The following is a 12570-nucleotide window of genomic DNA, read 5'->3' as shown; positions in this document are numbered from 1 at the left end:
TTAAATAATAAAACAAAAAGAGAAATTCTTTAAACTTTGATTACGTAAAATTATAATCTTTTTAAAATATGAAAAATAAATTTAAAAAAAAAACAATTCCCATATTTTATGTAAAATAATTAAATATCAAACCTGCAAAATAAATAAGAAAAAGTTATTTACTTTTATCAAACAAAAATGATTCACTCTAACCATATAATTTAGGCTTCCAAACAAAATATTCTGTTCTTTCTCATGCATTCAGTTAACGCTTCAAAAACATCATTTTCCTTTAATTTTTCTCATACAATTAATAAAATTAAGAATTTTAATTATATATTAAGACATAAATTTTATTGCAAATAAGAAACAAATACATCCACACATGCACTTACACATGTATATGCATATAAGATCCACCTTTATTACATTCCCAACACAATTACTAGATTACAGATGATACGTCGACGATTACAGAGACTTGTTCTGATACCCTCTATCTTCATATTAGGTGCAGAGGCAGGCAGCACGCAGCACGCAGGCGCATGGATCTTACCATGAACACCTCCTAGTTGTTCAGTTGCAGATCTTAATTTCCTTTGCATGGGGCCCAGGCCCAGTAAACCCAAGATTCTCAGCACGACCCCGCTTCTTCGTGTTCCCTTTCAGCAAAACACCAAACAGTTTGAAACTCTTGCCACTTCCACCACCACCATTTTCTCCGTCGTCGTTTTTACAATCTTTTTCGTCGTCATCATCGTGATCATCAGCCCCCACGGCCATCCCGCTGACCAATCCATTAAGGGTGGACCCACAGCAACTTCCTTGACGCATGATGTGACTGATCTGATCAGGCCCCACCTTCACATACTCAGTCAAGAAAGCAATCAACTCCTCGCACTGCTTCTTAGCTTGCGCCAACTCCGAGCTCAGCTTCTCGTTGTCCTTTTTCAACTTCTCATTCTCACCCGATAAGTCGGCGACTTGCGTTGTCATCGTCGCTGCCGTCTCCACTGATCCCGGATTCTTCGAATCCGAAGAGGACGTGGACGTGGATCCCAGATCTTCACCAGAATTAGAGGGGGAGGTGGCTAATCCTCCACCTGCTCCAGACTTACAGGCAGCTGGAGTCTGAGTTGGCGTAGGAGTTACTGTTTTCCGGCGACGGATATCGGAGAGGAGCTCTTTGTGTCCTCGTCGAAAATTCTCGTTGGCGAATTCCCATTTGTCTGGCACGATCTTTCGAAAGCCCTGTAGTAAAACAGTAAACAGGAGGCAGTTAGCTAAAAATATTTCTAGAAATTGCGAACGAGTCTCGTTGGGTTGATGGAAGCAGGGTTAGGAAGAAAAACGCGTGCCACGCGGTTTTTGGGTTAGGTTTGAAAATGGGCGCGGGCGTTGGCGCAGCCAAGAAGGAGATCTGTGTTTTGGATACGGAATTGAACTAGGCAAGGCAAGAGGTTTTTTCTCTGCGCACGCAATTGAAATTTGGCGACTTCCCCTCTTTTCTTTTACTTCCCTCTGTTACATATTATAAAAGTCTTTTCCTTTTTTATCTTAAATTTAATATTTAATTTTATGCAATATCTAAGCATCACATGATACAAAATTTATTTATTTTTTTCATTAATATTTTAATTCATAAAAACAAGTTTATCTTTGATTTCGAGTAAAAATCAACGTGGACGAAGGAAGCTCTATACATCTTGACCTTTTATATTATGACGAAACTCCTAGAATGATTCATAGGACCCACATGCACAGCTGTATCCACTGACATGCATACAAGTAGCTCTCCACGTACATTCACAGACGAGAAGCGCATTCAAAAGACCATTCTATCCCTCACCTAATATCAGTTGCCCTGTCTAAACAGGGGTAAATTTGACATCACACTAACTCTCATATGCTCCTTGTTCATACCATTTCTGATCCTTTGATCAACAAACCAAAATTGAAGAAATTTTTTAAGCATCAAATGGATTGTTTGGTTGCTGGGAAAATCAAGGAATCTATAGATAACGTTTCCATGGTTGAAAACTAATCACTACCCAATATTCAGATTAAAAAATGAATTGCTACATAGGACACAGACATGCAAAAAGGAGAATAATTATTGGTTCAAGCTCAAATGAATCCATAGAGACAAGAAAAATTCATAGATATGGTAAGCAAAAGAGAGGGTGATACTTACATAGGTATTGAGTTGACGAACAAAGCTAGAGAAGTTGTTGTGCTTGAAGTAATTAGGAAGCAAATCCTTGGCAAAATCTGCAGTTTTCCAAACCACAAAAGTGGTGCCAGTTTCATTCCAGGAAATCACATCATCAGTGCTCGGATCATCCACCAGCTGATAAGTTTTCGTCAAAAACGGCGCCGGAACCGACCGCTGCGCCATTTTTTTCCCGATTTACCCCTCACCAACCCACCCAAGAACAGAAACAGAAATCTAAAGGAGAAAGGAAAAAAAAAAAATCTATGTATCTATGAAGAGTAACTAAATATGGAAGAAAATTAAAGATCCCTTAAGTGTATTATTTATTGGGGATTGAATTAGATTTAGATAGAGCAACTAAAAAGCAAGAGAGCAGTCAAGAATTCCCAACCCCAGCAATAGAATCCAGAAAGAAAGAATTTAGAACCAACAAGATTATCACAGAGCTTCTGTCTATCTGCTTCCATGGATGTGAGCTGCCAAGATGAATTCTATGGATTGAGTAAAAACCCACAAGCCCGAGACCATAACTTCTCTCAGAATCCCCTCGGAAATATTTTTTCTTATGGTTTCGTGTACGGGACTTTATAAAGAAAGTAGGAGGAGGAGGAGGAGAGACAAAGAGAGAAATTAAGTGAGGTGGGTTCTAGAAATTTTTAGAAACAACAATTGAGAAATTTAATAAACCTAAGAAAAAAGATGAATGGTAATGAATAAGATGTATACGGAAATTACTTGATTTAAATTTATATTTAATAATATTTTTAAAATTTAAATTTATTTTAAAATTAATTAAAATTTATTTTTAATTATTTAAATTTTTTTAAATTTAATTATTATTATTTAAAAAATATTTAAATTCATTTAATTTTATATATTTAATTAATAATATATATATAAATTAATTTTTATTAATAATTTATATTTTAAAATTTAATAATTTTATAAAATATTTTAATTTTATTTTATATAAAATAAAATATATAAAATTTTATAAATATTATTATAAAAAATATATATATTTTTTATATTTAATTAAATTTTTATATAAATAAATTTAAATATTCAACGTGTAAAATCTAAATATAATCTGAACCCATCATAAATATTAAATTTTAAATTTAAATTCATCTCAAATTTAATTATATATATTCTAAATTTATTATATAAAAATCCAATCAAATTAAATACTCACAAGAACACCATTTACTGCCATCTCTAATTTCACTTTGATATTCAAAGTAATTGGACAAATAGATGAGAGAGAGAGAGAGAGAGAGAGAGAGAGAATCAACACCCTTTATATTTTGTTGAGGAAAATGATGAGAGAGAATATATTTTGGGAGTATTCTAATGGGAAATTGGCGACGACATTTTCTTGTTCGTTTCTTGGAGAAGGAAGCTTCTGATACGTTTCTAAAGAATGCACATCATGTGCGTGCCTCTCTTTTTTTTCACTGTTTACATTTTAGAAGCAGCCAGCATCAAGAACAGACTATAACAGGGTTGCAAGAAATAGACCTTTTGACTAGTTTTTAGCACCTTTATCTTCTTCAACTGCACCTGGCTTAACCTTTTTCTTAACCAATTAGGGTATTTTAGGTGGCCACTATCTTAATTTTAGGACACTAATAAAGAAAATATGGAATTTGAACTATAATTATACAATTAATTGGCCATTAAAAAAATAAAATTAAAATAATCAAATAACTAAAAGATAGAATTATATGAAGATGAGCAATAAAATTAAATCCAACTGAATTAAATTATTTACTAAACATTAATTCATTAATAATATAAACTCTTATAATAGTAAATCTAACAACAATAAAATTTTTTTTAATAAAAAAAATATTTTTCTTTAAAAAATTTCCAAGTATGGCTGCTTCTTTCCATCATTACTAGACTTTCTCTTGTTTATTTTATATTGGTTGTAGCTATTAATCGTTCGCTGTGCTCATATCTGTTTATTTTCCTCTTCATCCTTATCTGGGGTTGGTCTTGCCACTTGACCAAAATGCTCACCACAAAAAAAATATAAAAATCACCTAGCCAGTCAAAGTTGTAACCTTTTTTTCCTTTAACCCTATTTTAATTCAAACGATTTTTTTGAATTTTTATATTTAGAATGAAAATTTTAATTTTTTTAATTTAAAAAAATAAAAAATAAAATTAAATATGATTGTGTGAAATTTTAATTAATCTTTTTACTTATAAATGATTTATTTCAATGAAAACTTAATTATATTTTACACAGAAAAATCATGTTAATTCTTGGAATTCATTTTTGTATATTGAATATGGTATCAAAGTTTATCCTATTTTAATATTGAACTACTCACAAATATATTTATTTATAAATTTCATTCTCCAAATATTCATCATAGGTGTGAAGGGATGTACTGTCTCACATTAATTTTAGATAAAGTATTTTTTCTATATATAAGAATTGAATAAATTTTCTTTTGTTAAACTAACTTTTAAGGTAAAATTATGTTTAGTCATTTTTCTCTTTGTTATACATATAAATTCAATCAAAGTCTAAAAATAAAAACATTCGCTTTCAAATTAAGATTCATAAGGGAAGAAAATAAGACAATATATATATTTATTTGTTGTCTTAATTTTTTAATATTAAAAGAGAATTTGCAATGGATCGAAAATGAAGAGTTAATTAGTTAATTGGGATGAAGATTTCTTATGAAGAATCTTAATTCACTTTAAACGGCTATAAGTTGAATTGCTTTGTAATAGATGAAAAATGCTTGAGTTTGTATAAGCAATTATTATTATTATCAATTGTTGAACTAAAGCACATACTTTACATTAATCAATCATTGTTTATGGTTATTTTTTTTTTTTATTAAGGGTCTGTTTGATGTTATCATTGAAGCTGTCATTAAAAAAAGTTATTTTTTAAATATATTAATTAGATAATACTAAAAAATAATTTAAAATTAAATTTAATATATTTTAATAATTAACACTAAAGTAATAAAACAATTTTTCAAATTGATTTTATTAATAACATTTAAAATAGTTTTTTTTTCTTCAAACCACAATATCAAACAGACACTAAATTTAAATAATTGAAAAATTCCGTGAATTTTAATTTTAGTCAAAAAATTTTTATGATCATTAAATTTTGACATTAATTAACTTTGATTTTAACAATTCATGAGTCATTTATACCTAAAATTATTTAAATTGAATTAAGTTTTTTAGTTTATAAAACATTTTTATATGTGAAATAAATATCTCACTAATAAAATATAAATTTGTTATATCATAAATTTGAAATTAGTGCGTCACATTTGAAACATATCATGATAGATCACTAAAATGTAAATGAAAAGAAGAGAGAAAGAAAGAAAGAATGGTGAAAGTTGTAGTTTACCCATGTTGTAATCTACACAAGCATAAGTTCCCAAAATTGCAAGTTAAAGTAGAAATTAAGATCATCAACTAAAACTTGTTTAGCAATCGACTTCGATGGACACCAACTTAACTTGTTCCCTTGTGCAATTCTTGATATTAAGGGTCAATTTTTTCCAAGAAAATTGCATTCAAGGCCCAAGCTATGCATGCCAATTCATGGAAAATTATATAATAGAGTCGTGCGATGAGAGGCCTACGAAAACAAAATATACCAAACTGCAACATAAGTCATCAACTACCACTTACCTTTGAATTCATGTCTCCTTCTTTTTGCATGATTTCACATGGTTATGTTCTACTAAGGGTCTAGTATTGGCATGTGTCAATGACAACAATTTTCAACAGAAATACTAAATATCTAATGCTATCCCCAATAAGTTCAATGATTGATGTTGTTATATATTTTGTATGAATTTATGCCATGTTTAGTAAGACGTAATCAAAATTATAATGTAATTATAATTATATTATATATTTAATTATTTTATTTAATAACAAAAAATTTTGATATAATTAAATGATAATTATATAATACATTCAATTACATTTTAAGTAATATAATGATTATATATAAAAACAGATATGATTATAATTACATAATTTGAATTATTTAATATATTATCAACACTATCACCACCCCACCTTATCATCATCGCCACCATTTTGCCATTATCACCACCACTCTTATCTAGCTACCACTGTCTCTTAAATGATATTCACTACAACCATTATCACTAATTTAATATTGATAATTTAAATTAAAATAATATTTAATAAAATAATATTATTATACTAAATTTTATTATTAATTTGATAACATTTCATCAAAATATATATATGTATGCACGTGCATGAGATTATAATGGTCATTATATTACATTTTTATATTTTCAAATAAAGTAATATAACGCTTAATATATTATATTATATTATAATTTTAATTCCATTTCATTACGCTTAATATATTATATTATATTATAATTTTAATTCTATTGCATGATTAATTATATTTCATTGCATTACGCTATATTAAGCATCATCTTAATTTTTAATTAATACTTATAAAATATGGTGAAAGTTTTAATTTTTATGATTAAATTTTATGAAATTGAAGAATTGTAACACCATCGATTTCGTGTCATATTATTGTTGTTTATTTATAATTAAAATTTTATTTTTTTAACAAAATAATTGTTATGTTCATTAAATTTTGATTAATCAGATCAATTTGAACAAACCAATTTCAAATTTGATCATATAAATTATTAAATTAACTTTAGATTTTGCAAATTATTTGAGAATCATTTTAAATTATGTATAAATTGAACCATATTACAAGTCATTGTATTAGAAGGGTTTGATTGAATTAGCATATTAAATTAAAATTTATGCATTAAATTAGCTGCCAGATTGCTCCATTTTTTTCTTAAATTACTGCCAAACTATGTGTGATTTTCCATATGTGTGGCAGCGTGGAAGGAATGGCACAAAAATTTGGAAGATAATCACCGATGATATTGACTTTCTAACCCTAATTTCTGAACATTCTCTTTTGAAAAATGCACAGATGAGATGATGATGATGATGTGCGTTTTCTGGTTTTTGGAAGTTTTGAATTGGCAGCTTTTTAAATTCTTAATTTGATCTTTTCAAACTTCAACTAATTTATTACATATTGTTTAGAGGTATTTTGTCAGAGCAGCTGGCCAAATATGCATATAAAACAAAGAAATAACCAGTAATTTTCTATATGCAATATAAAATTTTTTAAATTATTATTAATTAATTTTAAAAGAACTTCTTTTTATTTATATTATTAATAATTTTTAATATTTCTCAATTATAAATTTTGAGAGTAAAAATTTATTATTCAAGAATAATAATTTAATAAACAAATTTTAAGATGATTGTGTAAAAGGTTATAAGTATGAAATTTTTTATTAAATTTAATTTAGGCTTCATTTGTTTTTTAAAAAATAATTTATATATAAAAAATATTTTTTATGACTATAAAAATATTTTTTGTTATTTAATTATAATATTAAATTAATTATATATATTTATTTCATCTATTTATAAATATTTTTTAATAAAATTATCAAAATTTAAAAAGTGAAAAATAATTTCTTCTTTTGAACAAAAGAAGTCATTTTTTTAAAAAATAACTTAAGTTTTTATTTGATTAGAAAAATAATTTTTGTCGATTAATTTTTTTGAGTGTTTCAAATATTAAAAAATACAAAAAACATTTTAAAAAAATTATTATGAAACAAACAAACCTTAATTAATAAATAATTTTTTGTTATTTTAAGTGGTAAACTTTATTTTGGAGGACACTAATAAATAATTTACTATTATTTTATCATTTATTTTTGGCCTCAAATATAAACTTTCAATTCCATTCCATGTCGATGACTTGTTATTGCAAATAACAAAAACAAAATTTATCCATAATATACCAAGGACCACATGAACATTGAAGGAAGCAGAGCAGTAGATAGCTATTTTAATAACGAAATGGTCAAGTATAGGCACTTAATTATAGAACATTAATTAAATAAACATTCGAGTCTTAACAATATAAAGTGCAGACAAACAGAAGCCATCAAAATTAAATCACATTTGTGGTCAAACAAACGTACCATCACTTCTTTTCTGTGTACATGTGTAATTGTGATTATATAAATATTAAAATAATAAAATTATTTGTTAAAATCATTTAAAATATTTTTTTAATAAGAAATATTTTTTCTTAACTCTAAAATTTAATGCTAAACAAAATTAATATTTAAAATAATTTTTTTATGTTATGCGTAAAAAGAGTGTATTGTCTCTCATTAATTTAATATAATTTTTTAATTTGATTCGAAATTCTTAAGAACTGTATGCAGCTCGTATTCCATCTGCTTTTATTTTTTTTATTTCACTATTTAATTAAAATTTAAACTTTATATCTCATAAAAATTCCCACGGAACCAATTATACTAAAATTATATACTTTAACTTTAATTAAAAATTAATTAATTAAAAAATAAAATTAATTTAATTGATACAGATGAAAGTTTTACTTTTTAATTAATTAAGATATAATTTTATTAGAGAATATTTCAAAATTATTTATTTTGAATGCACCAAATTAACGTAAAGAAATATATTTTCAAAATTGATTAACAGATGAGTTTAATTTCAACATGTGAAGGTTAATTTAAAAATATTCATAATTATAAATTAAAATATTAAAATTTAATTTTTTTTAAAGCGCTATATTATTCTAATGATGTAAAAACTAAAATTAGAAATATAAATACATTAAGTAAAACCTTTAAGAATTTCATACTAATACACCTTTTTTCTGTAGCATGAGAAAGAGGCTTCATGGCTCCCAAGGCTAAAATGTTCCAAAAAAATGTCTTCTTGCGCGGCTACTTGCATGATATGGGACGAAATTATTATTATTATTATTATTATTAAGAACAAAAGTAAGAAAAATAGAGACTCTGAAGAGAACAAAATCATATTTGACACCACTTTTGTTTCTTTTATTTTCCTTTTTAATACAACGGAAAGCAATTGATCTAGTTTACTTGCTACACTTATCTAGAATCAGCCATATCGTACCTGGGGAAAAATTAAAAAAAAATAAAATCATGGGTGGGTTAGGCGATTCAGAGTTCACATTTGTTGACTGGATTAAAATATTAAGAAGGATCTCAACCAAATTCATGAAATAAAGTGATTTTATGGAAATCTTCTGTTAATTGCTCGTTTAAGTGTTCAACTTATATTAACAACAACGGCTTATTTATATAAATAACATCTTGTTATTTCATAAAATAAAATGAATGAAAAATAAAAAAAAAAAAAAATTAAAAAAAAATAAAAAAAATAAAAATTACGCATTGAAATTTTAGTAATAAATTCATAATAAAAAAAAAAGGTGTTTGTAATTGTTTTAGAAGAAATAAAACATTAGATAGGATAGTTATAGACTTTTTAATTTTAAATTTAACTTCTTCTTCTTATTATTATTATTATGTCTAATTTTTTGTAATTATTATTTATAAATAATTATAAATAAATTTTTTTGTCTATACTATTTGTAAACGGGATTGTTATAAATATATTCATTGTCTATATTTTTCTATACTAAAATATTTATATTTTTAATCTCATTTACAAATAATGTAGTTTTTTTTTTCTGAACAAAAAATACTTAATTTACTTTTCCTATTAAATTCTAAATCAACTTTCGTATATTTATTTATTTCTTTAATTATATTATTTAAGTCTTTATATGTATAGATCTAAAAACTAAAGGCCGAGTTGTGTTATTTAGACCTAACCCAAACAGCTGGGTTATGAAAATTTGGGCCTAATCAAACCATGCCTATTATTCAACATTCATTAGTCTCTAATATCACTTATATATATATATATATATATATATATATATATATATATATATATATTTAAAATGATGGTTCTTACTCATAATAGCATTATTATAATTTTCTTTTAAGAGATTTAGAATTTGAAATTGGGGTATTTAGTAGGTTGATGTAAAATTTAGAGTACCATCAAACTTTTAGTGAAAATGTATGGGGTAATTTATGTATATAACTTTTTTTTATTATATTTTAAAATATGTAATAATGAGAAATAAATATTTTTAAATTAGTGGTATAAATTCAATAAATTAATGAAATTTTTAATTATTGCGAATAAATATTTTATTTATGCTATAATTCATTTTATGAATAAAATAAGTTTGTTGGACCAAATTTATTGGGCTAAATGATTACATTTTAAGGTCATAATTTAGCCCTTTGATGTAGGAATTCAAGAATTCATTACGTAGGGCCAGGGTAATGGGTCCATATAGGGCCAAAATGGATCACATCTGGTCGCAAATGAAGAACTATGACCCAGTAATACTTCGGAGAATATCTCTCCTCTCCAAAGAAAAAAGACACCTCTAGGGTCCAATTGGGAGTCTTGTGGAGATTTTTCTTAATTGAGTTTAATTAAAATTCAAATTCATAACATCAGTTATGGAGTTGATGGAGATTATTGAAAATGGGATTTCAAGTCACAGATTGACAGTGTCAGCTGTCCCATAACATAATACCTTTAGAAAAGGAGAGCAGACCAAGTTTAGTGGCCAGTTGCCTTCCCATATATATCTCATCAATTTCACTTTTCATGGACGACTACTACTGTCATAGTTCTACACATACCCTAGGTTCTACCTACGTTCTAGTAAGTTCCAGATCCATGAATAAAACATATCAACGTGAGCTTCTTGTATCAGGAACCGACTAAAAAGCTTTACGTGTCTATGATCTAATGATAAGTTGCAAGAGATTTGGTTTTAGTATACCTTGCCTTGGAGGGAAGAAAACGATTGCTACCCACGAAAGAAAGAGATTAAAACAAGCTGTATCTATCAAGTTTTTGACAGATTCTCATTCCCATATGCTGCGAAAAAGAAAAAGCTTTATGCTATATGTTTCCTTAATCATCTTTCTTTTTGTTTTTTCAAAGCCAAAGGTACAAGTTCAATCACTCTTGATCTTTTCACATATGCATATAATTTATATATATTATATATAACACCTAATTTAACTAACCATTTCACAGATCAAAACAGGGAATAAACAAGCGAAAATCAAACAGGAACAGCAAGAAAAAGTCAATCCAGTAACAGGACAAGCCAGATGATTTAATTTTCACATTGTCTTTCTTCTACTTCATCCTCTATCTTCTTCTTCTTCTTCCTCTTCTACCCCGCCCTTGTTCTTTTCTTTTTCTTTAAATATCTCAGACCAAACATATACAAAGTTGGTGGGAAGGGGAATCATTATCTTATCAAACAAGTTGATGAATAATCTTGATGTTGATGTTTGGTTACTTTGATGAACTCTAGTCTGGTTCCCATTTACCCTGATCGATGGCTAGCTAGCTGCATATCAATATCAATTATCATTTTCACCTAGCTTGAACTCGAACATTGCCTCACCGAACAAGCAACCACCTGCGCCCACTGCCTTAGCCTCGTCTTCATCGTCTGTGGATTGTCACCTGCATCCCATTTTCCCAAGAAACAATCACTCCTCACATGAAGAAAATCAAACAAACATGCTATTTTTTAAAAAACAAATTTAAAATAAAATTAACTTTATACCTGGACCGAAGATGGCATGGGGGCTGCCCAGTGGAGAAGGCGAATCACAGTCAGACGCCGTGGACAAAGACGACGTGGTCGTTGCCGTGACTGACTTGGAAATGGTGTCATAATAGTGCTTGTTGACAGCATAATAAAGTCCCAGAGCGGGCAAAGTATCAGATAACCGTTGATCCACCTCGGGTGAGTCAAACCCGAAACCTAACTCGATGCAGCCCTTAAGCTCATCAAGATCTTCATCTGTAACGCTCTTGCTTCTCCGATTCTTGCAGTTTCCTTTCCGCCTAAGCCAAGCCTCATCCCGGTAAATATCCGGTGACCAAGAATGCTGCTTATAAAGCGATGGTGATGGGCCCAGCAGCTGCTGCTGTTGTACAGCTGGAGGTGGAAGCGGCTGCTGTGCTAGCGGGAGTGGTGGCGCGTGACACTGAGGGAGGGACATGGGCACAGCCCCAGAAGAAGGGGAGTGCGGCGGAGGCCGGAGGACCTCGCCCGGTGGGCTAGAGAGCGCTATGGCTAAAAGAAAAAAATGTTAAAAATTTTAAACTTGGAGAGAAGGGGAAATGGGAATGGGTGGATTATATGGTGGTGAGGTGGTGGGGTCGGAATGGGACTTTATTTTGGTTGGCCTATGTCATGATGAGCTGTCGTTTCCTTTCTTTAGAAGTTTAAGTTGCTGTTTGATTTTGTTTTCTTACAGCATTAATATTACCAGTAATTTAATTAATAACTCATAATTTCTGTTTGATTCATA

The 12570-nt window shown here is 28.3% G+C and overlaps 2 protein-coding genes across 2 annotated transcripts; both read right to left on the bottom strand.

Moving 5' to 3' along the window:
- Positions 1 to 305: 305 nt before the first annotated feature.
- On the bottom strand, positions 306 to 2888 carry LOC110646854 (heat shock factor protein HSF24). The gene is made up of 2 exons (XM_021800426.2): positions 2174 to 2888; positions 306 to 1230 (listed from the first exon to the last, which is right to left on the bottom strand). Exons 1-2 carry the CDS (start codon positions 2375 to 2377, stop codon positions 556 to 558), a joined length of 879 nt encoding a protein of 292 aa, XP_021656118.1. The 5' UTR covers positions 2378 to 2888; the 3' UTR covers positions 306 to 555.
- Positions 2889 to 11216: 8328 nt separating this feature from the next.
- Positions 11217 to 12379, bottom strand: LOC110646842 (uncharacterized). The gene is made up of 2 exons (XM_021800417.2): positions 11817 to 12379; positions 11217 to 11713 (listed from the first exon to the last, which is right to left on the bottom strand). Exons 1-2 carry the CDS (start codon positions 12256 to 12258, stop codon positions 11625 to 11627), a joined length of 531 nt encoding a protein of 176 aa, XP_021656109.2. The 5' UTR covers positions 12259 to 12379; the 3' UTR covers positions 11217 to 11624.
- Between the last annotated feature and the right edge of the window lie 191 nt (positions 12380 to 12570).

Source organism: Hevea brasiliensis, chromosome 10 (assembly GCF_030052815.1).
Source record: "Hevea brasiliensis isolate MT/VB/25A 57/8 chromosome 10, ASM3005281v1, whole genome shotgun sequence".
Lineage (NCBI taxonomy): Eukaryota > Viridiplantae > Streptophyta > Magnoliopsida > Malpighiales > Euphorbiaceae > Hevea > Hevea brasiliensis.
The sequence above is the reverse complement of the archived record's forward strand: the minus strand, read 5'-3'. Positions and strand labels throughout refer to the sequence as shown.

Excerpts from the sequence above, each read along its gene's own strand:
- LOC110646854 (XM_021800426.2), bottom strand. The coding sequence starts at position 2,377 with ATGGCGCAGCGGTCGGTTCCGGCGCCGTTTTTGACGAAAACTTATCAG. Across the intron at positions 1,231-2,173 it reads TTCGTCAACTCAATACCTAT|GGCTTTCGAAAGATCGTGCC; the intron begins GTAAGTATCACC and ends GTTTTACTACAG.
- LOC110646842 (XM_021800417.2), bottom strand. The coding sequence starts at position 12,258 with ATGTCCCTCCCTCAGTGTCACGCGCCACCACTCCCGCTAGCACAGCAG. Across the intron at positions 11,714-11,816 it reads CCATGCCATCTTCGGTCCAG|GTGACAATCCACAGACGATG; the intron begins GTATAAAGTTAA and ends AATGGGATGCAG.